General features: G+C 39.4%; 1 protein-coding gene across 6 annotated transcripts; it reads right to left on the bottom strand.

Annotated features, from left to right (window-relative positions):
• Positions 1–1153: 1153 nt before the first annotated feature.
• Positions 1154–26035, bottom strand: RNF170 (ring finger protein 170). 6 transcript variants are annotated; one of them, XM_084304681.1, is made up of 9 exons: positions 25939–25993; positions 24975–25031; positions 17256–17325; positions 15687–15830; positions 11102–11177; positions 9888–9999; positions 8820–8893; positions 6427–6531; positions 1154–4780 (listed from the first exon to the last, which is right to left on the bottom strand). In XM_084304681.1, exons 4-9 carry the CDS (start codon positions 15821–15823, stop codon positions 4511–4513), a joined length of 774 nt encoding a protein of 257 aa, XP_084160807.1. In that variant the 5' UTR covers positions 15824–15830; positions 17256–17325; positions 24975–25031; positions 25939–25993; the 3' UTR covers positions 1154–4510. The 6 variants fall into 6 exon arrangements, with proteins under 6 accessions (XP_084160807.1, XP_084160811.1, XP_084160809.1 ...); XM_084304685.1 differs by having other exon boundaries at positions 15749–15830; XM_084304683.1 differs by having other exon boundaries at positions 9888–9996; positions 15749–15830.
• Positions 26036–26179: the final 144 nt, after the last annotated feature.

The following is a 26179-nucleotide window of genomic DNA, read 5'->3' as shown; positions in this document are numbered from 1 at the left end:
GTGGGGGACCCGTGCTGGAGCAGTTTGCTCCTGGGGGATGGACCCCGTGGTATGGAGCCGTGTGGGAGCAGTGCTGAGGAGCTGCTGCCTGGGGGCAGCCCCCGCAGGCTCAGTTGGGGAAGGACGGCATCCATGGGAGGGACCCCACGGGGAGCAGGGGCAGAGAGGGACTGGACTGTGAGGGAGCCACAAAGATGAAGCGCCAGGGACTGACCACAGCCACAATTCTCCATTCCCCTGCACTGCTTGGGGGGAGGAGGTGGAAGAAAGATGCGGGAGGGGTGTTTTTGTTTTCTTTCCTTTGTTTCTCACTTCACTAGCTTGTTATTAGTAGGCAATAAATTTTACCATCCCCCTACTCTGTTTTGCCTGTCACAGGAACTGGTGACTTTATCTCAGCCCTTGAGCCCTTTGCATCATGTTTTCTCTGCCTTTCTGTTTGAGGAGCAGGAGTGAGTGGTTGTGGTGGAGCTCAGCTGCCCTCCTGAGTAAAACCACCACACCTCCAGAAGTCCCTTCCGCCCTCAACCGTTCTTTGATTCTGCAAGCCCAGAAGACCTTGGCCCAACTTGACCTTGGGCTTCCCAGCTAAGACTTGCAGGTAAGTTCTTAGCAGAACAATAGCCAGGGGCCATTCATGACATGAATCATGAAAAGCATGGGATTGCAGCACATGCTGTTCACATCCAGTTTTTCTTTGTCCCACAATGGCTGTCATCTTTCCCTTAAACCTACAGAGATCATTTTCTATTTGCTTTGATTTAGCTTACCACCTAGATTCTGTCTGCCTGCTTTATGCTTGTGTTTGCCTGGAGCACTGACATACGAATGTGCTAAATAATTGTCTGTACTGGTTTGGCATCCTGAAAGCTCAGTGCCTACGGATCTGAAGGCACTACTTGGACTGTTCAGGGAAAAGATATTTACTGTACCAATATAATTTTGGGACTAAAATCTCAGATTGTAATTCTCATAATGGAAATAATAAAGATGAAAAGCATTGAGTTACTGCCTGTGGACAGGATGCCCAGACGTAAGAATCACTCAAGACTGGAGCAGAACTATTTTAGACTTGTGGAGGGGGAAAAGGAGGAATAAAAAAGTTCCCATCCAGAAAGCCAACAAAGTAAATCACAAGAATCTCTCACTTTAATAGCAATTTATTATCGTTAAAAGTAACAACAAGTAGGTTTAAATCCTTTTGTTTTAAAAATCTACACAGGTCACTGTTACAGTTCTATGAAATCCATGGCAAAATTGCATCCCCAAATTACACCATTTTGCCTCATCTTCATAGGCGTCCATGGTGTGTGTCACAAACAACATAGAAACAGACTGCTTTGTACAGCGCTTGTGATAAGGGTTATCATTAGGCCTCGAGATGCTACAAGTTATTCTGTAAAAACTATAAAGTATAACTTTACTTTTCCTCTTTGTTAATATTGCTGAAACAATCAAATATTTCACAGGTTTTGGTGAAGCCATAAGAATCTAAGAACTGTCTTTCCCCCTTCCCCCCCCCGTATTGCTTCTCTTCTGCTGAAGGCTTCCTCTTCCCCCCCTTTAGTGATATGGCTGCCCCATTCCACGTGGCGAAACTGCAGCAATGTTTGCAGTTGCTCCCCAGACAGCATTTCTTTCACATTCTGAAGCTAGTGCTCAGGTCTAGCACTTACCTTGAACGTTGCTAACAGAATAACTTGGCAGTAGGTAGTTAAGGAATACTAAATGCTCATGTATTTATCTCCAGCTTCGTGGGAGCTCTGCAGCTTCAGATAAGCTCAAGATATTAGCATTACTCAAGACAGCTAACTTAGAGCTAATTCAGATTTGCCTGAAGGAGCAGCAGCCAGACACTGCCGGACAGCTGCACCTGCACATTGCAGCTGCTCAAAAGAAAGCCTGAACAACTCATAATACTGTTCATCAGTGCTTTGAAGGAGCAAAAAGAAACCCAAAAAAGTCTCCACATGCAAGCACACATGGTGGTGAAAAGGCAGGATGGTCTTAATTCTGTCAAGCATTTACTGTGCTGAATTAAAGCTTACAGTCTTACTCAATATTCAAAAGTAAGCTGAGGCCTCCGAGTGAAATCCTGCTGGCTAGCAGAAACGTGGTGAACAGAACACAGGTAAACTTTACATAGTTACTCACATGTGGCTTGTACATGATTTCAGATACAACAGAAGATCTGTTCTTTGGGAACAGACTCCTTAGAAGGGCTTTTCTGCATTAACTTCTTCACAGTATCATGTGGAATTTGGGAGCTCAATGAAAAATCACTAAGCAGTTTCTACACCAACTCTACATCTAGAGAGTCATGGGGAAAAGTATACCCACAATCACAGGATAAACGCATGTAGGAGGTACTAGATCACCAGATTTTATGAACAGAGTCCAGTTATCCTACAATAGCAGAACACACAGTTCTCTAAGCAGACCCACAAGCTACACTCTAGGCGAAAAAGGAGGTGTTACATTTACTCGATTATAAATACTTTTTTGGAGTTTGCTCTCGGCTGGATCTCTTGGAAAAACAAACAAACAAACCATGCTTAAAGCAAAACTGCAAAATTCTGTTTATTCTAAATCACTACCTTGCTTCATAAATGTCTAACAGCTTATGAATATCCCACACTTACTCAATAATACCTTAAAGACTTAACTGAGGTAGCCACTACACCATCACCATACGTTAACAATACCAAAAAAGAGTTAAGCTCAACTAATGTGCTCAAGAATGGCTGGTTTGCCAGAAACAACAGTATTTGCTAATGAAAACATCGTTTCTGCCCTGCTCTTCTCCTCCTCACCCTTCTTTCACTTCCTGTTTCTCTTCTTGCCCATCTTTAACACACATAGCAACAAGGAAAAATTTAGCCTTCCAGTTCATTTGGAAAACATTGCTGGACTTTCAATAGCAAATTTCCTAATGAGGAATCAGTGGATTTACTTGCAAATTAATGTAATTTCAAACGCAGAGGGACAATCTCCAGCACCAACCATAGAACGACACATCAGGTGCCAGGTACATCATCTTCCTGAACATGCCTAGGTACTAGAAGCTGTGGAAAGATGCCGACATGGGCAAAACACACAAGTGGTGGAAAGGTCCCTTTCATTTTAAGTCTCATCCAATACAATGTAAACATGCAAAGAATGTTTAATTCTTTAATTCTGTCTAATCGATGTCTTTCAAGTACTCAGGAAGTTAAAGTAAAATGGCAATTACCTTTCCTCAAACTAAAAGTACATAGATATGGAATATTCTTGAGCTTTCTAGTGGCATTCCCTTACATAAGTACTTTCAGATGAATTCTGTAGCTATGATAGTCTATATTGAAATCCAACAGAAAAAGAATCAACTTGTAGGATAATTAATACTCTGGTAGGTTTGAAAACATTTCCAGATGTTAAATTTTTTTTGGTGGTCCCTATTCACAGATCTTTTTCAAGTTAATTCAGAATACCCTCTGCCCACATACAAGTCAACCAGCCAATTAAACAAGAAATCCTCAAGTGAAAATCAAACACCCCCACATCTAAGTTCTTTAATATTAGTGTTGCAAATATACAATCAGGTAAAGTTCTGTAAACATCCAGTTCTGACTTCTTTTCTTTGATCACTTTCTAAAATTCGAGGGTTCTTTCTATTGGCTAGATTCTTGAATGCAGTTATAGGGATGCAAATGTCCAATACAGATATACTGCGTTGACCTGAAGTGGCACAAAAATGCCACTTCCAAGATATGTAACCCACCAAATAAACAAGCTGAAGAGCAAAACCATGCTCCCATTGAAACACAGAGCACTAGCCAGTTTGGTGTGCATAATATTGGTTTCTCCATGTAGATCATCTGGTGTGTGCCTATTACGAAATATAAAAATAAAATTGTACGAATTGCATGCAACCGTACATAGTGCAGCTTAAGCAATACTGAGGTGTTCTCCTTGTTTTTGTGAAGCAAGTGGACAGCAGCAACCTGCAGGTTGATACCTGTAATGCGGTCCTTGGGTTTCTTCTTTCACAGAGATATAACAAGCTACTTTGATTTTAAAAAATTCTAGCCCACAACGGTGAGACATTAAACAATTTAGTCATGGTAACTGTCCTCTGAAGAATTTCTGGAATTTCTTTATACATGTCTAAAGTACCCAAATGTATTTTTTCTTAGAAGTTCTTTGCCAGAGCTCCCTTTTCACAAATCACACCCCAAAAGAGGTGTTTTCTGCTTTGACTACATACAATTGTTCATTAGATATAAGCGGATGAAGGTAGTTTATTACATTATAAAACTAACCTCATCGTTATGAAGCTTTTGTAATACACAAAGATTCCAGTTAAGCATCACCACATACTAATTGTTCATATTTGTATAAGATGATCAACTAGAAGCCATGACATTGCAGTTACTGAAGCTGTGCACAGGCACCTCACTATTCTGTACTTATAGTCCTCTTTTTAAAACATTCCACAAACACCTGTGCATCTGGGAGGTTTTCATCCATTTCATCTATTCAGCCGCTGTGTTACCACTTCTCGGTACATGATGGAGATGTATATCAGCAGGAGAAAAATGACAAAGAAATCATCCAAGAACCCCAGGATTCCAAAGAGGGCTTCAGGAAGAAAATCCAGAGGTGACGCCAGGTAGAGCAAAGCTCCAAGCAAGCAGAGAAATATTCTGATGCGAAACATCCAGAAGAGGCCCCCAACAGAAAACATCTCCCTGAATGCATGCCGCAGTAAAGTGGGCAGATCCATAATTCTTTCCATAATCTATGAGGAAACAAAACAAAGGTTAATATTTTGCTTTAGCTACAGGTCCATGCTAAATATGTCTTTTTTTCGGTATGAAGTTTCTATTACTACATTACAGCTTTGGTATCTCTTCATTTATAATAATGAAAATAAAATAACAGTAAGATAACACTCTCCGGATTTAATTTTGCTAGGTAAGAAGTTAGTTTTAGAATATATATGTTTTCAGGCAACAGTCAAACTGTATAACTCTATACAGTAAAATGTACACTTGCCTTACCACAAAGTACTTTATTATCTATTAAGAAAGGAAAGCAGTGACTATTAGAGGAAAACAAAATATGGAGAAATTATGAAACAGCAAACAGGGTAATTGGAATGATACATTGATCAGAAGGGAAGAGAACTAGGCATTCCTCAAAATAAAAGAAATAATAGCTAAATTAGAATACATAGAATTTATTCAGAAACACATTGTATGCCTTTCCTATGGCATAGGAGGTATGCCTCTCCTATGGCATAAAACCAGTGATTCTCATACATCACCAAGGACCAAACTTTAAAGTAAAATAAAGAACCTTTAAATGAATCCATCCCTGACTTCTTCATTTTTTTTCTTTTCATTTTTTTGACTATGATTCTGTCATCTTGAGGGACTGATCAGCAGAAAATATTCAAGTGTTCGTTGTGAGGCTTGGGGAGGGATGACCTTTGAATTTTACTTTATATTTTTAGGTACTGATTCCATTTCCACTGTACACAGAGCCATGACATTAAAAGGACTTATAATCAAGGCTGAAAAAATCCTCTAGAAAGGAATGCTGTATGTGGTTAAAGCACAACACTGTGTATAAGTCAAAAACAAATTATCTAATTCAGGTTAGGGCTTTAGTGCAGACGTCCGGGATGACCCTGGACAGTTACTGAGGAACAGACGCAGAGCCCAGAGAGGTCCACTGGAGCCTAAAATGTAGTTTCAATCTATTCTGGATAAAAAGCATTACTGCTTTGTGCTTTTGAACATTAAAAAAAAAAAAAAAAAATGTTTTGCTACTACATACAAATCCAATGAACAGCTGAAAACAAACTGTATCAGAGTTACTGGTATTCATGTACATGCATTTCACTTTCCAAATCAGGCCGTGCACACAGAATAAAGGTGTACGAGGTTCATTTTTTAAAGTTCATAGAACTTCAACCATTTTAGCTATTCATCAAAAAAATCCTGTTTTCTTCACTGAGAGGGCAGAATAAAGACTGTAATATAGTCTAGCAGGAAAAAATTCCAAAACATCATACAGCTTGAAATCTGAAGAAGAAAGGCAGAGTAGAACTTCAGCTTCTTCAAATCAATTTAAAGAAATTAATCAAGTGAGTATTCTTTCCTGCAACTCACTTATTTCATTAAGTATTAAGAAAAGGGAACTCAAGATTATTAGCAGTTCTCACTCACAACAGAAATAGTAGTTTCCATATAGCAATTACAAATATATTTCAAGCTTGTGGGCTTGTATTATCCATAAAAGCACAAGTTTCCTAAAAAAAATCCTGCAGTCCTATACATCACAAATAAAAAATTCACATTCCATGCAAAAAAGTCACCAAAAATGCTGTTCATCTCCCCTGAAATCACTGACGTCCACCCAAATTTACCCCAAACTTACAGATCTAGGTTGTCCTGAGAATCTCCGATTGTAATCATTAACATCTTGCAATACTTGGGTTGCATCCTGCTGATCTTCACCGAAGAGTGGTAAAAACAATGTTACCTAGGCACAGCAGGGATTTTAGAACATGTGCAATTAAACACAGATATTGTCAATTATAAATGAGTCAACAGTGATGTTCAGTTAACTATATAGAACAAACTTTGTTTTAGTTGAATATCTAGTAGCAAAATAAAATGAAAAATATTAATATTTAATATGTGGATACTGCTTCTAAGTTTCAACAAATGTATTGCTTAAAACTATTTGAAGAATATCAATCCATTTTTTTTTAAGTTTGCAAAAAATGAGCAACAACAAACAACCCACCTTATAAGAGTAGCTTACAGCAAATTTTTCTCAACACCTAAATCTTTTATGTTTTATAAGTGATTTGGAGAATAAAGTTAATTTCACAAATTAACCTAGTTTTGTTTCTTAAACTCAGAATCAAGTAGAGCATTCTCTGCCAGCTTTAGAAGGATGTTGCATTTCAGCAAACAAACAACAAAATTCATGCTTCTTGTTACGGGCAGTTGTAAGAAGACCAAAGAGAGTAATAGAAGATAGTGGAAAAAGATAATAGCCTTCAGCTCTCTGGTAAGTACTGAGAATTCCCTTATGTTCTTGGGTTAATTATCATGCAAACAGAAACATATGTGAAGTCATATTCAAATATATTTTATCTTTCTGCATAGGACTTTCTGGAAACCTAAGTCTTGCATTTGGAAATATGTTTAGTTATAAAATGCATATTATCAGAGCAAGCAGAAAAAGTCTTTATTTAAATTGTAACTATTTTTGGAAGTTCCTTCTGTACCTGCCCAATAAATATACATCTTCTAAGCTTCCAAAACCAGTGTATAGCTCCAATGGCTGTTACTTCCTAACCCCATTTTAAATTAAATAGAAAAAAAATAGAAAAATCAACATTCAGAAAGAAGTTCCCCTCCTTTCTCCCAAGCACAAAACCAATACTCTGTAAGTTGTATGTTGAGCAATATTTATTTCTGAGCTAATACTAGATTTAAAATGAAGCATTTATTACATTTCATGTCTAGATGTAGAAGCTTACAAAACAGAGCTTCTTTAAGCTTTCTCATATTAACTTGTCTTTACCTGTGGAATGCTTCAAGAGACTGGACTTTGAAAAGCTTTTCAGAGCATAAGGCAAGGGAGGATCCTGTAGGAGTTTTTACAGCAGTCACACTTGGCAAATAACAGCACAAGCAGATCTATATTCAACTTCTAGCCCTGCCACAAACCTTCTGCGTGACTCATGTCGTTCATGTATATACACTTCCATTCCCTGTTCAAGTGAGACCTCACTTTTCTTACCTCACAGGGGGTGAGAATGAATGCATAATCATGCAAGCAGTTCTACCCAATGTACTTATTACTCAGAGGAAGATAGAAGACCATCCATCTCCAGAGAAACATTAAAAAGCACTTAAAAACATCTTATTTTCCTTTTTTCCATCTTTCTCACCCTTATTGTCTGCCCCTCTCTCTCCTCACTGGCTGTTGTCTAAACCAATTCATTCTCCCTCTAGCCATACATATTTTTCTTTCCTTCATCTCTCCTATGGTCACTTGACGAGCTGATACACAGAATCAAAACAGGATTATAATGTATGGGCAAGGGGGTGAAGTATGTTAGTAACTTCCAATGAATTATATAACTCTGTAATTTTACTACTGTTAAAACACAGATGTACTTTTGTTAAAACAGACTGTGAGGCTCAGATTGAATGTTAATGAATTGCAAGGACATATTTCAAACTAACAATGTAAGTAAATTGTGTAGGAAGGAAGTAATATGCTTGCTCTATAAAGCTCAAATTAATAAAAACTAAAAATAGGAACAGAATAAGAAATTGACATGGATAGTTTTTGTTTTGGTTTGTTTTTCTGGCAGGGAGAACAGATGTACTTCTTAGAAACCAGTCATATTTTGACTACTGGCAGTCTTCCAGAACAGCCAGGTCTTTCAGATTCAAGTTCTAGTTAAGAAGTTGTATAACATCACAACTAGGAAGCAGGGAAGAACTATAGTTAAGGTCTCATGATTTTCTCTTTTCATATACTCCTTTACAGAAAAACGGCTGAGTTATCAGTGCTGTTCACTTAAATTTGAGTTGCAGGAACAGTCTTTATTTTTTTGATTTATCTGGCAAAGCAAAACACTTAAGAAACAATGTCCACCATCTACGTCTCACATATCCATATTCTTTCAGCTTCTCAGATTCCCTCTTCTGTCACTCTTACTACCGCAGTTCACACGTAACACTTTTTTGGTAAACTGTACCAGATGGCCAAACCATCGGGTCCACAATTACTTGAGTTATTACCGTTTGTCTGCAGATTGGACAACGGATTGCACCAAGCCACGATCCATACCTCCAGTATGCAATAATGCAGGAACCTGACAAAAATAAGTTACGGATGTTGACACTTCTGATCTGAAACAATTATTGTATGAAACAATAAGCTAAACACCAAGCAAAACAACAAAGATGTGTATTTTTGTATATGGCACTCATCAAAGATACCAAGAACCATATTCAGCATGATTAATGAGAAAAATCCTGAACAGGTTCACATGCATTATTAATTTTAAGAAATTATTTCCTAAAATGACAGAAAACTTCTTAATCATTAACGGAAGAAACAAATAATTACTATTTTTTCCCAATTTAAAATTCGTAAGTGACAAAATATCAAGACGTAAAATTTATCCTGAAAACCTGGCTTTATCATCAGAGTTTCAGTGTATGAAAATCTCGCTCTCCTTACTGTTTTCCACATTTATAACTTTTGTCTTTTAAATGACCGGGCATGGTAAGCATGATATATTCTGTAACAGTAGACAACTGCAGTGAAAGAAGCCTACTGGGAAAGTGAAGGAGGGGAAGCAAAATGATCACAGTGATCATAGAACACTGATAATATATATTTACAAATTTGATCAGCCGGGCCTCAAAGAAAAGAAAATATTGTAAGCTAGTAGCAACTCTAGGACTTCTAAGAAAAACAAAATACCTCTGTAATAATGAAAACACCAAGCAGATTTTTTTTGTTCTTTCTAAACCAGCTTTTTATATGGTACATTTCCAAGTGTATTTCAGCCTTTTCTGTTTTTCACTAACAGGAAGTAAATGATACTCTCTGTCCATAATATATTTAAATTAAATGCATTTCAAGCCTGATACCACAGAAGAAAATCCAGCATATTCTGAGAGTGACTATTTATTAACATTCATTTTTTCAACAAATTATATAGAAAATTATTTCTAATGAACTTATAGATAAGCAGTTAAAATCTAGCAAAGCTTTGCACTAGGGTAACAGTACTATTGCCAGAAGTTTGTATTTCTGTTCTGGTTTTATCTATGGGGTTTGGGGTTTCTCTTTCTTACCACAGAAAAGATGTCCACAGTTTGTTTCTATAGGAAATGTAGCTTGTTGCAAACAGACTGGACAAGACATATCTGTATAGAAGCGATGTCTATCACCAGCAGAGGCATCCTGCTGGGACAGAAGAGAAATGGAAAACATTAAAGATCCTATTTCTTATGAGAGAAGTCTGCTGAACTTAAGTACATAAATAAATATATATGTTACCAGAAGTCAAATACTCGAATTCAAAACTATGTGAAATAAAACAAATTAAAAAAAAAAATAAATGCAAAAGTTATTTCACCAAGCAACTTTATTTTTATTTTTTTTTAGTGACAAGCACATTATTTTCCCCTAATCTAAGTATGTGCTTCAATCCAATTAAAGACCACAAAAGAAGAGCCTCCCCAATCCTTCACATTAAGTAGGATCCCTTATATCAGACACACTGAAGCATGAGTAACACCTTAGATCTAGACTTTTACTTTATTATTCTAAATAGCTCTGTCTCAAACCAGGTGCCTGAACTGTATTGCTTACCAACTGCACTATCTAGGGTTCCCAAGCCCAAACAGCGACATCAGTTTGTTTATTTCACTGTGGTGAAATGTGTTTTCCTCCCCATTTCACCACGTTTTTCCTCCACATAAATAAGCATTCTGGTCACAAATCTGTCATTATTTCAAGCACTACTATGATTAAAGACTCTTCTGAACAATCTCCAAAAAGCATGGGTTCTCTCATTCAAGGGCTGGGACTCAAAAATTATTGCTAACATGGCCTAAACATTAGATTCTCTCCTACATGTCAGAATTGGGTGCAATTCCTGTTGCCCAGCTCCAGCTGTTGTGCCATTGTTCTGCTACACAGTTTATCAGTTTAAACATCTAACCCCTGTCCTGTGGCAGCAAGCTGTTCTCCAGATTCCTTTTCCTTTACCACTAAGTTCCCAGGAACATTGCAGGAAGCACACAACACAATCTAACATACTCCACCTTGTGGCAAAAGCTGGTTTGAAAAAAGAACCAGTCAAATCTTCAATTGTAATGACTTGATTTATCCATTAAAAAACAAAACCCTACATCACTTCATTCTTAGATAAATTTTAAGGATGCCTCTGAACATGAAGTAAGGTCCTGAAACTTTCAACACTAGCTTCTTCCAGACCTTCAAAAGAGAAGTCTACACTACCCCAAACCAGATAGGTGAACGATTTCAACACTTAGCAAAGTACCTGTTCAGTTTGAAGCTGCTGTCGAAGAGCTCTTACTAGCTCTTGATTTTCTGGGTGTATGTTCTGATGTTCGTTTCTGTGAGAGGAAATATAAGCAGTAAGAAAAAACTGAACACTGTGAAGCAACACTGAAAAATAATTGAATGGAAAACAATGAAACTTGAAAAAAGGAGGAAAAAACCACTCTTTCCTGCTATAAAGAATTTTAAAGGAAGTACACAAAAAATTAAGGAAACGGTACATTTAGTGTAGATCCTAAAATTACTCTGGCCACTTAAAGCTCCACAGCAACAAAATTTTTCAAATAAAGGCTCCATAAACAATCACTAAACCATATGAAAACTCAATTTTGACATGAAAAAAAAATCAAGCCATTAACCTGCAAAAAAGTCAAGCTGCTTTAAAGATATATTCATCATGTAGAAAAAGTTTTATTTTTTCTCTCCATTCCAGTTTTTATGTTGTTGTTTCACTTACAATTTCTTTTTCCCCCACTCACTACATGAGCTATCATCGAATTGAAAAATCCTTGCAATTTCAGATTTATCTGCTATATGAAAGATTAATCCACAAGATTTACATAAGAAGGGGTAGGCAAACTCTTAGCTTTAGAATGTTGACTTTATGTAACTATCAGCAGCTTGGATATAAAAAGAAATCACTGCAGACTCTACTGGCAAGAAAACTACAGGTTAGAAACACCAAGATAAAAAGGAATCAGAGGGAAGGGACTCACTGAAGAAAGGAGGCTGGATATATTAAGAATTCAAAAACACAATGGGAACAGGATTGGAATTAGAAATTATGCTGACAACATTACGAGATGTTGAATTACAATAAATATGAGTCAACAACACGTTCAGAACTGCAAATTCCTGTGTTTTATTTATTCATATGGATTTAACTGGTGATAAATTCTGCTCAGCACTGTTGAAATCTCAGCTGGATTCTGTCTTCCATTTTGAGCTAAATGCATAAAAACATGTAGAGAAATTGGAGGAATTCAGAAGAGAATTATAAGAACTACTGCCCACATAGTTCAAGCATTAGAAAAAGATTGAAGAACTGGGAGTCTGTATAGAAGACTGCTTATGGAGAGAAGTGGGGACAGGATAAGTCTTTCGATCTATAAATACGAGCAATTATTTTCCACAGTTATCCAAGGTTGGTGAAAAAACATTTCTAACTACTACACGTACAAGGCCAGAAAGCTTTACCTCAGGGCACTGTGACCTATCTTTGACTAAAAGTTAAATTGCAGAACAGGTTACTCTGATTTAGGGATGATCTAGGCAGGCTGAACCTGTGTCAGAATTAAATGGATGACTTTTTAAGACATTTTCTGGCTGCGGATCTATTTATGTAACTTCCTCAGTGGCTCCAGGCACATCTGCAATATTTTCCTTCGTTTGATGTGAGCAATCACAATACTGCATGCTGCTGTCTTTAATGTTTTGTCTTCTTCATTCTTTTTTCAAAGAGGAACAGAGAAAACCCATATTTTCATGCTACTAACAACCTGATTATCTGCAAAAAGTATGTTTATTTAGCAGTTAAGTGGCTGACATATGAAACTTATATGATGAGAAGCTTACATTAAAAACTTTATTGTTCTCCCCTGGTTCTCCACAAATCACATCTTGTGGAAGTTGTCTGTGGTGCAAGTTATATGTTTAACAGTATTTTCCTGTTTAGACTCTATAAATTAGCGTGCTTTGCACCTTCACTTTGCCAGAACTTTGATATATATTGAAATTCAATGCAAATCACACACAAGTGGAAGGTGTGAATTATAAGCCAGTTTATCCCGAGTCCTTTATAAACAACTAATTGCAAATTTCTTACCAGATTGTTATCTAAAAAAAGTAGACAAAGTTACCAGGGCAATACTGGCATATCATCCTTATGCAAATATTACACATACGTGACTTTAGTCTGGTACCACACATTATGCTCAACATATGAGAGTGTTTGTAGAGGTACAGTGTCTGCTACCTATGCATAAGATGGTTCAGAAGCAGAATGCTACACAATGTCCAGGAAGAGGCAGGCATAGTTCAAGACCTATCCCATTCACAGCTTCTGTTGTGCAGTTAGTGTGAGTAAGTAAGTTAGAATAAATGAGAAACAGTATAGTGCTTTGTAATTAAAGGCTTTTTTAATATTTTTTTCTGGCCAAACACAAGCCAAGCCAAAAAAAAAAAGTTTAGTAAGCACTTTTCCTCATTTCTGAGTGTTAGCACTCTGTAACTTGAGGAAAGAAATCCCATGAGGTGGCAAGATTTTACTATGCCTCATAAAGGACCACACCAACCTATCACTACCAGGAGAGGTAATGGTACCTACTCAATCAGTATGTGCTCTCATGTAGGCAAAGTGAAGGCCAGCACCTATGCAGACTGGAGTATCACTGCACAGTGATTGACATTGTTCTTTTTCCAAGGACTAAGATCTGACTTCTGCTGACAATACTTATTTAGGTTTATAAACAAACCTCAAGTTGGAACAGGAAAAAAGAGACAAAAAAAAAAATCTAAAACTACAGATTCATAAACATGGGTTTGATAATTCACGTAGGACATGCAGGGAGTCTCTGATACAAAACATTGGAGGGTCAGACTCTTTTTAACATGTTTCATAAACTAAAGTTTCACAATCTCATTTGTAATGTGGTAATCTACTTATTTTTTGAAAGATGATGAAAAAAACTGACTGCATTTTATCAAAATGTACAACCCAGAGACATTAAACAAAATGTCCTAAAGAAATACTGAATTGGTATCTCACTGAACTAAACACCTGCAACTTGATATATATGTTAGTTACCATTAATAGATTTCAACACCAAAAGCTCAGAGACCTTCAGCTCATGCCCTGATGTGATGCCTCACTGCATTTTCCCTGCTACAAAAAAGTAGAGCAACCATATCCCTCAGCAGTTCTTTTCATATTCCATTTTTCTCCCCTCCATGTTTATCTGCTTTTTCTCCCCTGCCTCTTGTTCAATGCTAAGTATTACCGTTCTTTTGTACTGTACAGATTTTCCATTGTACTGTACAGATTTTGATGGCAACAATACAAAAGAGGTATGGGGAAAATGCTGCTTAATACAGACAATTTTCAAAGGTTCCAGAAGGCACAGTGGGTATCTAAGAAGATGCTGGTAAGACCTTCAGGAGTCAGTCATACTGTGTGAAAATAAGCTGTTTCTAGACTTCTGAACTATGAAAACTTTGTGTTCAAGTTTGTTTGCCATTCCAGAAAATAAACTGTCAAGGCATGTAACAAGATCCACAGATCTTGTTACAGCTCATTCCACTGCACTGGTAAGATCCAGCTAGCCATTTTCTCCTCCCTCAAGTAACTCTTCATCATCAATGTATCATCTCCCTGAATGCCCGTCCTGAGTAAGCCCCCACCGATCTTGCTCACCGCTGACCCTCCTTGCTCTACTCACTTTTTTTTTTTTTAATGTTAACTTACTTGCCATTATGAAGTTCAAAAACAAAATGTTTAGTATTTAACTAAATGCTTCAAATTCAAGTCACATGTGCTATAAAAAGTAAACATAAGGGATAATGACAGCACAAGGGGGCAGAGAAAAGGCAGCTGAGGGAAGAGAGGAGTCCTGAAGTCATCTGAATAACTGAAACAGGCTTGGCAAGAAAATCACTTTGATGTGCATTCAATCCTCTGAGGTTCCCGTGCTATCTCTTTGGTGGTGAACAGTAGCACTGCCTTGCACTTCAACCAGGCTTTTCCAGTCCCGGTGTCTTTCATGGCCTGCTCTCAAACACACCCTGCCCCACTAATACTTCTTACAAGGACACATTCTCCTCGGTAAGCTTCATAATGCTGATGCATCATTAAAATTTAGTTCTCTCAGATATTAAAACTGCTTCTGTATTCAGAAGTCCACAGAAGTGTTAAAAACAAACAAACAAAGAAACAAAAAAACAACAAACATACAACAAAACAACAAAAAAGCCATGGTGAAGCTCAGATTTATTCTCCCAAAAACACATAGGCTAAAATATTTGTTAGCTTGCAAGAAAAAACATTGGAACTACAAATAAGCTTTTATTAATTGACCTTTAAAATTCTTTAATTTTGAACTTAGCATTTTCCTTTATGGATAGCATATTAAAGTCCATTGTTTTTCAAATATACTCATTTATAAATTTTATAAATAAATCAGTCTGCTCTTTTTTTTTTTTTTTCTTTGCTTCAGCTAGCAAGCACATTGGAGGATTCCATTTAATCTTATTTGTGGAGTCATTATTGATAAATCTTCACTCAGCAACCAAATATGACACAACAGCCATACACACTGTGAATTCAGTCATTTTCAGTCTTCGGAAAGGATGAATGTATGGAAATTTTACTTTACTTTTGAGAAACGCATCATTTAACTCTAACTGTGAATTAAATTATGAACTCAGGCAGTTAGTTAAATAGAGGAAGTGATCAAACAATCATTTCCTTAACATCACAAAACAAGCTTTGTATATGCAACAATCAGTTGAGAAAGTTAGAATTTGACAAACTCAAGTACGTTGATTAATTCCCATCAACATATTCTCACCTTAAAAGCGTATATACCAGAGCAGCAATGAAAGTGAAACTGAGCACAACTGCCACCAGTACCTGGTCACTTATTCCTTCTATGACTGAATCATTATCTAGCTTCAAACTCTGAACTTCTGCCTGGTGACTGGCCATCACAGCTCTAAAATGTAAAAAGAAATATATATGTATACATGTATATAGAGAGACATACACACACATACATTTTAAACAGTTACAAATAATATGTATATGTATCTATTCATATGAACAATCAATTCTTGAAGCAAAAGATTACTCATTGCTGGGAGAAAAACGGTGAAAAAGAGGAAACAGATGCATTTTACCAAACAGCTTGCTGCAGAGGACTACAAAACATTTGTCTTGCACAGTAGCAATGACTGCATTGTGCTACAAGGTTTTCTTTTTTAAAACAACAACAACAACAAATCAGTCAGATCCTTTACCTGAAAATCTTTACCAGACATCTTGCTTAGGGACAGGACACCCTGATGCGTTTGACATATTCTAAGGATAGTCCATTTATAAAAGTATGACTCAACATTATCAAGGCTTTTTGTTATTATGTAACACATCATTGCTGCTAGGCTAAAACAATGTACATTTTAGAAACCTAATTTACTGCCCTTACCTACATGAATAAAGAAACAAGAATATTTGCATCACAGCTTGTTTTAGAGTGTTAAATGGCCATTTGGAAGCACATAAACTATCTGACGTATTTCGTATTTTATCTGCCTCTCCTATGGTTTCAGCTGGAAATATGGGCAAAGCTTGAAAGAAAAATAGTACTTTCAAGCTTCCCTAGTTAGACTTATTTGGTTTATATTCATTTCACATATACAAAACTCAGAATGACTTGCCAACACTAATGTTCATTAACCTACAGCTGAAGACACGGAAAATAAAATAGTCTGCAACATGCTGCTAAATCACTCCTGTTGCAATCAGGAAGTGAAATGAACTACAGCTGTGAATATTATGAAACCAGGGAAGTGAAACTAAGTCTAGGAAAAGGTAAAAAACCAAAAAAGTCATATTGAAGATGTGTCCATACACACTGGAACTATTTTTCATACAGATTTGACATAAAAGCTCAGCAGCATTTTACAAAGTCAGGGAAGACTGGTATCATTTACTTTACTTCCTACTCCAGTGTGGGTGCTTTAAGCTTGCAAACTTTCATCAGTGTCTTTTCCTAGTTCATAGCTTGTATGTGATTTTTGAATTTGAACCCTGCTGTCTAGCAAGCATCACTACAAAAGACATTGTCTGGTCCTGAATTAATTGCAAAAATGAAAGGGAACACAAGTCATGGGGATTTTAGAACCTAACTGTAATGCACTACCCTGGCAAGATTTCAACACACTGGTCTACTGATAACAGAAAAATGTCATCTTTTCCATAAGATGACTACTCTCACTCTCCAGATCTGTTCTTGTAGGAGTTGTAGAGCTTTTTCCAAGCTTTGTTACATTTGTGGCAGCCACCTCTGCAGCAGCAAGGCAAGAGAAGCTAGTATATTCTAACATTACTATAAAAGGGGTAAGTGGGTATAATTAAGTACCATAATAGCAGAGAAACATGGAGCATGAAGGGTAGACTCCTTTCATTGTTCTTATATTTTTGGACTTCCACTGCGAAAAAACAAAATGAAATAATGAAGCATATATGAAGTGGAACATAAACCAAGTTACCTAACCTGCGTCTCAACCTGAACTGAGACTATTATTCCTGTAACTATAGTCATAATTTTTGCTAATGACAGCTTTTCACCCGCAGCAGTGTCATAATCTAACTACTGAAATGTTGATTAATATTTAGAAAGAATAAGTTTTCCTAAAGGTAGAACAACTATGACTCATCAAGAGCCATGTTTGAAATAGGTCAATATTGACCCAGATTTCATACATACTAATGAATAAATGGCTGTATCTTTGTGGAAAGGTCTTATGCAGGATCGTGACTCCTACGCACAAGGAGCTACAGCATTTCTCTGTGTGGCTACTTACACAATTAGATTGCTATAGATAAAGCTGTGAGGCTAACGTGTTGTGAATGTCTTCTGATCGCCCATTCCTTGCTGTTGAGGGTCTGGACTTCTAGGCATACTGTCATGCCTCAGCTCAGCATTCCCAAACTGTACACTTTATTTCTTTTAAATATTCACTCTTGAAGAAGCATCTCTCTCTTACTATACACCATTCTGGGATACCCATTTTCCACAACTGTGTCTCAGGCAGAGTGCTGTTATTTTAATGTTTTCTCTCCTTAAGTACCATCATCACTGCAGTAACCTTCACTGTTACACTGTCATTTCTGGGTTGACCACTCCATATACTTCCAGACGTAAATGGCAAGGAACTGGTATGCCATAATTTCGCCCTACAAAAGCTCTGTCAGAATAGACCAACACACTAACAACACCACATTTTGTTAAGCACTACTCATTTTTTCAGAAATACATGCTGTGTTTGAGAGACATACAGATGCTCTGATTGCCCAGCACCTTTGGAAGGTAAGTGTTTCTCTCTCTGACACCTGAAAGGCTTCCTGTATCAGTGCTTGCTTCATGTACTCTGAATCTGACAAATATGAATTGTCAGTATCACACAAAATGAAAGGAATTTTCCTGAACAGCCTCCAAGGCTTCCACTCTAGAGCTCCCTCTCCTTCTCTTCATGCTCCTTGCAACAACATCTTTAATCCTTATCTGTTTATCATCACACTGGCTACATCTTCATTTCTGCTCGTGCACTTTTACTGAAATACCTAACTGTGGTGCCAGGGTTAGCAGGGGGAAATGAATATGGAACAGAGATTCTCACTTTCTCTTCCTGACCACACACAATCCAATTATTATCTACTTCGGATGCTCACTTATCACATATGACTTTCCCAATGACCATTTTAACACCAACTTACTGCCCAACAGGAATTCCTGCACAATTTTGCTTTGCTACATAAAAGGCCGCTCCTCAAAACACATTGTCTTCACTAATGTATCACTACTGTCAAGATATATAGGGGGAAGTGGAACCTCTGCCTCCTAAGTCTCTCCCCCTGCTGCTTCTATTACTAAATTACAGGAGTGCTGCAATGTCTGGCTACAGGCTCTTCAGAAGGGACAGACAGCATGAAGGGGTGGTGGTGTGGCTCTCTGTATCAGAGAGAGTTTTGATGTCGTGGAACTTGAGGCTGGGAATGATAGGGTTGAGTCCCTATGGGTTAGGATCAGCAGGAAGGCCAACAAGACAAGCATCCTGGTGGGGGTCTGTTATAGACCGCCGAGCCAGGATGAGGAGACGGATGAGGAGTTCTGCAGGCAGCTGACAGAAGTTGCAAAATCACCGGTGCTTGTTCTCATGGGGGACTTCAACTTCCCTGACATATCCTGGAAGCACAACACAGCCCAGAGAAAGCAGTCTAGGAGGTTTCTGGAGAGCGTGGAAGGTGCTTCCTGACGCAGCTGGTTAGTGAGCCTACCAGGGGTGGTGCCCCGCTAGACCTTCTCTTCACAAACAGAGAAGGACGGGTGGGAGATGTGATTGTCGGGAGCTGTCTTGGGCAGAGTCACCACGAAATGGTGGAGTTCTCTGTTCTTGGTGAAGTCAGGAGGGGGATCAGTAAAACCACAATCTTGGACTACAGCAGGGCTGCCTTTGAGCTGCTGAGGACACTGGTTGGCAGAGTCCCTTGGGAGGCGGTTCTGAAGGGCAGAGGGGTCCAGGAAGGCTGGGCGCTCCTCGAGAAGGAAATCTTAATGGCTCAGGAGCGGTCTGTCCCCACGTGCCCAAAGACGAGCCGGCAGGGAAGAAGACCCCTGGCTGAGCAGAGTTGTGGCTTGAGCTTAGGAGAAAAAAGAGGGTTTGTAATCTTTGGAAAAGAGGGCGGGCCATGCAGGAGGACTATAAGGATGTTGCAAGGCTCTGCAGGGACAAAATTAGAAAGGCCAAAGCTCATCTGGAGCTCAAACTGGCTACTGCCGTTAAAGACAACAAATGTTTTTATGAATACATCAGCACAAAAAGGAGGACTAAGGAGAATCTCCAGCCTTTACTGGATGCAGGGGGAAACTTAGTTACAAGAGATGAGGAAAAGGCTGAGGTGCTTAATGCCTTCACTGCCTCAGTCTTTAGTGGCAACAGCAGTCGTTCTCTGGATACCCAGCACCCTGAGTTGGTGGAATCACAGAATCACAGAATTGTCTAGGTTGGAAGAGACCTCAAGATCATCGAGTCCAACTTTTGACCTAACACTAACCAGTCCTCCACGAAACCATATCACTAAGCTCTACATCTCAACGTCTTTTAAAGACCTCCAGAGATGGTGACTCCACCTGCCTTTCATAAACCCACGCTGACTGGGCCTGATCGCCTGCTTGCCCTGCAAGTGCTGCGTGGTGACTCTCAGGAGGATCTGCTCCATGAGCTTCCCTGGCACTGAGGTCAAACTGACAGGCCTGTAGTTCCCCAGGTCTGCCCTCCGGCCCTTCTTGTAGCTGGGCATCATGTTTGCTACCCGCCAGTCAACTGGGACCTCCCCCGATCGCCAGGACTGCTGATAAATGATGGATAGTGGCTTGGCCAGCTCCTCTGCCAGTTCTCTCAGTACCCTTGGGTGGATCCCATCCGGCCCCATCGACTTGTGCACATCCAAGTGCCGTAGCAGGTGGCCAAACACCTCCTGATGGATTATGAGGGCCACATCCTGCTCTACATCCCCTTCCTATAGCTCTCTACAGGTACCTTAAAGGAGGCTGTAGCAAGGTGGGGGTTGGTCTGTTCTCCCTTGTACCTGGCAACAGGACAAGGGGGAACAGGCTAAAGTTGTGCCAGGGGAGGTTTAGGTTGGATATTAGGAAGAACTTCTTTACCGAAAGGGTAGTTAGGCATTGGAACGGGCTGCCCAGGGAAGTGGTGGAGTCACCATCCCTGCAGGTCTTTAAAAGACGTTGAGATGTAGAGCTTAGGGATATGGTTTAGTGGAGGACTGGTTAGTGTTAGGTCAGAGGTTGGATTGGGTGATCTTGGAGCTCTCTTCCAACCTAGACGATTCTGTGATTCTGTGTGATTCTGTAAATTCTAGAGATGGGCTATTAATGTTTAGGGGTCATGTTCATGTTTTAAGTTACTTTCTGCCTCTGGACAGCAAATGAGTGCTGTGCACATTCCCCTCATTACCTCTAGCACTTGTTCTGAATCAGACCACTGCACAAGAGGGCTGACACAAATCGTGTAGACTAAGAAATATAAAGAGAAGCTTTTCAGTTCAAAAGATCAATACATGCTTTCTCTGATGAGTCATTTAAGCCTCAGTAGACACAGCAACGATCTCCTCCTACTTTATCTCTGTGTGAGCATGTAATAAAACAAACAACAATGACTCCAAGGAGAACACTGCTGAAATACACAATGTGAAAACTGTCTGACTGAAGGAGGAAGGAATTTTCTGATCTCAAGCCTGTTTACAACATTTTCCAACAAAATGCACAGAACTGCAAGCTTGCAGTTCACGTTTCTTTGAGTGCAACCACAACAGCCCACCACTACATCTGTAGTGGTTTGTATGCATGATAGACTAGCCAAGGCCTAATATAGCTGCTAAAGAGTCTTGCATTCCAGAGAGTAGGTCTAGAAGCAGTGGTCTTTCAGTCAGCACAATTAATAAGCAAGCTATAGGAGACTTATTCTGAAACGACATAATGAAGTTATCTTTTGTGACAACCAGTGCTGATGAGGACTAGCGACTAAAGTTCACAAGGAAGACTTCTATAAGAAAAAACTCTACCTATCTCTCCCAAAATAATATACACTAGTAAGTTGATGCCATATAATAGCAACTTGATGTAATTTGCATTTAATTATTTTCTTCAACCTGTTTACTTTGATCCATTACATTTGTCTGGTTGTGCAAAAATAACTGTATTTCCTCAGCCTGTTCAGATCAGTCTTCGAGACCACAGGCTCTTCAGGCATTAAATAAAGTTGTTCATTCTTCTCTATAGATTTATGCTACTTTTTTTTTCCTTTCAATAATTACAAAGGTTTGAAAATTTCCATGCTGTGTCTCTGTTCTTTTATACAATAAGTTAGTTCTTGTCTATTCTAGCTTTCTATGAAAACTGTCACGTTAATAGAATGACTTCAGTTAAAACAGGCAGTAATAAGAAATAAATTCAATTTTAAGAATTGACCTTTGCTTACACGTGGAATTATTTTCCTCTTTTTAACCATTTAGCAGTGAGGTAGCTTTCTTACAAGAGAGCATAACCCCACCTTGTCTTCCAATTAAAGGAAGAAAAACAAACATTAAATTAAACAATTGAAGAAAAACAAACATCTAACATCTAGTATCATCTAACATTTCTAACAATTCCAATCCCATTAAAATTGGATGGTATATAATCAATTTCAAAATGACAAAAGTACAGGTTGCAAAGTTTAAAAATCCAACAAAAACGCTTGGCCTGGACATCAGGAAGAGGTTCTTCTCTGAGAGGGTGGTCGCACACTGGAACAGGCTCCTCAGTGAAGCAGTCATTGCACCAAGCCTGCCTGAATTTAAGAAGCGATTGGACTGTGCACTTAGTCACATGGTCTAAACTTCTGGGTAGACCTGTGCGGTTCCAGGAGTTGGACTTGATGATCCTTATGGGTCCCTTCCAACTCGGGATATTCTATGATTTTCCTACATTCAATGCTACAACAGTAACAAAACAAACAACAAAATTTTCAGCTCAACTTTAAACTAGTGGCACTTACTTGAAGTAAAATACTGGGACTGCCTAGTAAGGAAAGAAAGATGAGTAGTTATTCCTCTCTTCCACTTGGCTTAGCTAAATTACAGCTGGACTTTGCAGCACAGTGCTTAGATGGGGATCAGATTTATCTGCATCAGGATTCTTTATGGTTACAGGATGTAAACAACCTGAAATAGACTCATCTGGCCACAGAATGCTACAAAGTAGAAAGGAATGAAACTTTGTAAAATCATGCCATTTTGTTTGTAAAAAAACATTTCAGACTACCCACCTGCACATAAAATCACCTTGCTTGTCCTGTGTTTTGATGAGACTGATTACAGACAGAAAGCAACGCTAATTTACAAACATTTCAAATAAGAACCTGCAGGCCTTGAAAGGTACATTTCCTCCCACCTGATGGTTAAGTATGAACAATACATGCAATTTTATGCAAAAGAAGCAAAATCATGAAGAACAACATTGCAATTATGGTGGTAACTTTTATTCTTGGAAACACATACAGATAATACTGAAATGTGGGGGCACAAAGACCCATAATAGTGTGGATGTATTACCTCTTTTTTTTTTTTTTTTAAAGATTTGAAAAGTATTTTGAAGGCTTTTTTGTACTATATACAGCACAGTTAGAGCAATACCTACACTACGGTTTGCAAACAAATGAGAAACAGTCCTATGTCTGCCACAGTATATTGCATACTTTTTGTGAGCTAACCAAAATCAGAATATCCCCATAGATTTTCTGTAGGAATTGTATTTTCCAAGTTCAACATGGAAGTACCTAATATACTCCCCAAAAGACACAGGACCCACTACCAAAGGAATATGCTAACGTAGAGAACCGAGAGGCTCTCTTCATCTCTGAGAAGTAAACAATGAGATAACACACAGGCAATACTGCTGTGAAATACTGATTAGTAACCACGAGCAACGTTGACTTTGAGAGCAGGGTACAATTTGCTCAGCATCTGAAAAATATGTTGGGTAACAACATGCCCCTTCAGGGATGGGCTGGGAGTGAACTGAGTAAGAACAACTGTTCTACTTCATTTCTATTTCTGCTATTTTCTTCTTGTTGCAGTACTGACAACCACCCTTGTCAGTTCATTTATAAAATGAAGACACTGGTAGTGCCCACCACCGTCAGAACCTGCAATATCGATTGGCTGTTTTCTTTTAGTAGTAGAACCATTATTCCCTTTTTCCTTGCAAATGCTTCTTGCTTTAGAGAGAATGTGTATTCTGCAGGATATGCTAATTCCTAACTAGTAAAATACTACCATGAAACACAGGCTTATAAAATGGAATTCTTGTAAAGTACAGGTTATTCCTGTGATTCTAATTTCTGTTAAGTCTCCAGAATTTTCCTCCACTGTAAGAGGAACTAAAACCAAATAAATTGACTTCATTTGTATCACCAGATTTCCAATAAGTGACCTGCTTTAATAACAAAATCAATGTTTAATAGTTTAGAAGTAGTAAAATGGAGCATATTTATTCTGAAACCTCCCCCCCATGCATATTAGCTTGTATTGAAATCTTTAAAGCATGACTTTAGCTCTTTTGGTTTCACTGAAGAGAAAAACAGACACAAGGTCCCCAAAATAAAGACAAATTAATAATTGCTAAGTAACAATTGAGAACTTCATGGTAGTAGTAGTTCCTGGACATTGTCTGTAGTCGAGAACAGGACTTTTCTAATGGATTTGATCCACCAAGCTGGATCCTATAGTTATTTTCACTCTCTTTCATGCCGGATCGAAGGGTATGGCTACATTGCATTCAGGAAGTGTAATGACAGCATGTATTACACATGTCCAATGAATGTCAGCGAACATACAAATAGTATTGAAAGTACTTTAAAGTTAGTATACTGAAGCTGGACTTTTTCAAAGTCCAGCAGTGGACGTATAAAGTGTTTGAAAACAGAAATTACGTAATGATGGTGGGTGTACTCAGAAAAAGCTGTTTTGATGACACCGGATTTATCACCTTTCCACTTTTGTGAACGCACTCCTATTTGCAAAAAGCAAAGAATAATCTCTAGTACTAAGTATCTCCGTAAGCTTCAAAAATCAGGAGGAGACAAACCAAAAGGCACAAATACTAAGGCAAATAAAAAATAAAAGAAAAGCGACATACAAATTGACAAGATATATTGTGAGAAGGTTAAAACAAACTCAGGAATATTTTAGTAGGACTTCATGCAGCCTGTTAATACTGCATTATTATGGGTTAGCAGCTACTTTGGAGTCATGACTCTGCTTAGCTGGTACAGCAAAATTATAGCCCAACTCAACTGTATTGTGTTTAGTTATGCTTTCATTGTCGACCACCAGTACTTAAAGAACTACGCTGAATACATTTACATGCGTACATAGTCATTGCAAAAGAGAAAGAGAAAACTTAAACTGTCTTGATAAATTTAGTTTAACGCCAAAATAGCAGACAGGGCAATTTCAGGAGGGGAATAACATGCATTTCTTCATTATACATTAAGAATTGCCCAACCAGGGCACTTGCCTGATGAAGCAGGTCTCTGCAAGGCTGGTGGTCAGCAGCGCCTGTGGCACATCTTCCCTAATAAAAAAAAAAAAAATAGGTATTTTGCTTTTCCTGCTGGAAGCCCACCTTGCAAGTTAAAGATGCAAATTCCGTACAGGAATATACTCCCAACAGAGCCTCCAAACATTTTCGTCTGAGCCTGAAACTGTGCAGCACTCCTACTTGGAGTATCTGTCTGGATGACGCACGACCTGTGTCAAACAGTCCCAAACCACGTCTGGAACTTGTGCACCAGGCTAAAACAGACAGAAAGGTATGGAGCTCTGAGAAACACAGGGGGTTCAGTTGGGTTGACGTGCGGATGGGAACTCAAGGAAGAGCCTGTGGGTGCCTTCAGTTGGACAACTAAGTTTCCTGGACGAGAAAGGAAGGAATGGTGCTTAATTATAACGTGTTACTGAAATATGGTATTTCAAATAAGGCTGGAATGTTTTTTTTTCTTCTTCTTTTTTTTTTTTTTTAAACTTTAAATTGTTTGAAAGTGCCCAGGCATACTTCATGGTTGAAAGCAGTGCTTCTGCAGGCAACCTCACACCCCCAGCAGCACGACAGAGAGCGTCAGCCTGCCTGCTTGCGTCAGCGACACACAAAACCGAAGTCGCATGTCGCGACAGCTGACAAACCGGGGCGGCACATCGTGGGGGGGGGAGGGTCACAGCCGTGCAACACCGCTCGCCCCCACCTCCCAGAGCCCAAACCCCAAGGGGCAGACGCGGAGGATGCCAAAATCCCGTCACGCGGAGCCCGCTGCGGGCCGTGCCGAGCCGCGGGCCCGCCGCCGAGGGCTGGGCCGTGCCCCCCAGCCCGGCCTGCCGCCGCCGAGCCCCTCTCCGCGCTGCTCTCCCCCCCTTTTCTCCCCCCTCAGGGACCGGCACCCTCCGCCCCCACCGCCCCGTCCCGCCCCGTCCCCTCACGGCGCTACCTCAGCTCCCGCCGCTCGCCAACGGCCGCCAACGGCCGCCAACGGCTGCCCCGCCCCGCCCCGCCCCCTCGCGGCGCGCCGCGGCCCGGGCCCGTCTGGGCTCGGAGGGGGGGGGGGGGGGGGGTGCGCGGTGCGCATGCGCAGAGGGCGCCTCTCCCTCCCTCCTCCCCCTGCCCTCCCCGTCAGGCGGCTCTGACGTGTCTGCGCCGCGGCGCGGCCCGGCCCGGCCCGGGACAGGAGC

This window comes from Netta rufina (genome assembly GCF_964035555.1).
Source record: "Netta rufina genome assembly, chromosome: Z".
NCBI lineage: Eukaryota > Metazoa > Chordata > Aves > Anseriformes > Anatidae > Netta > Netta rufina.
Note: the sequence above shows the minus strand (reverse complement) of the source record. Positions and strands in the feature narration are given on the sequence as shown.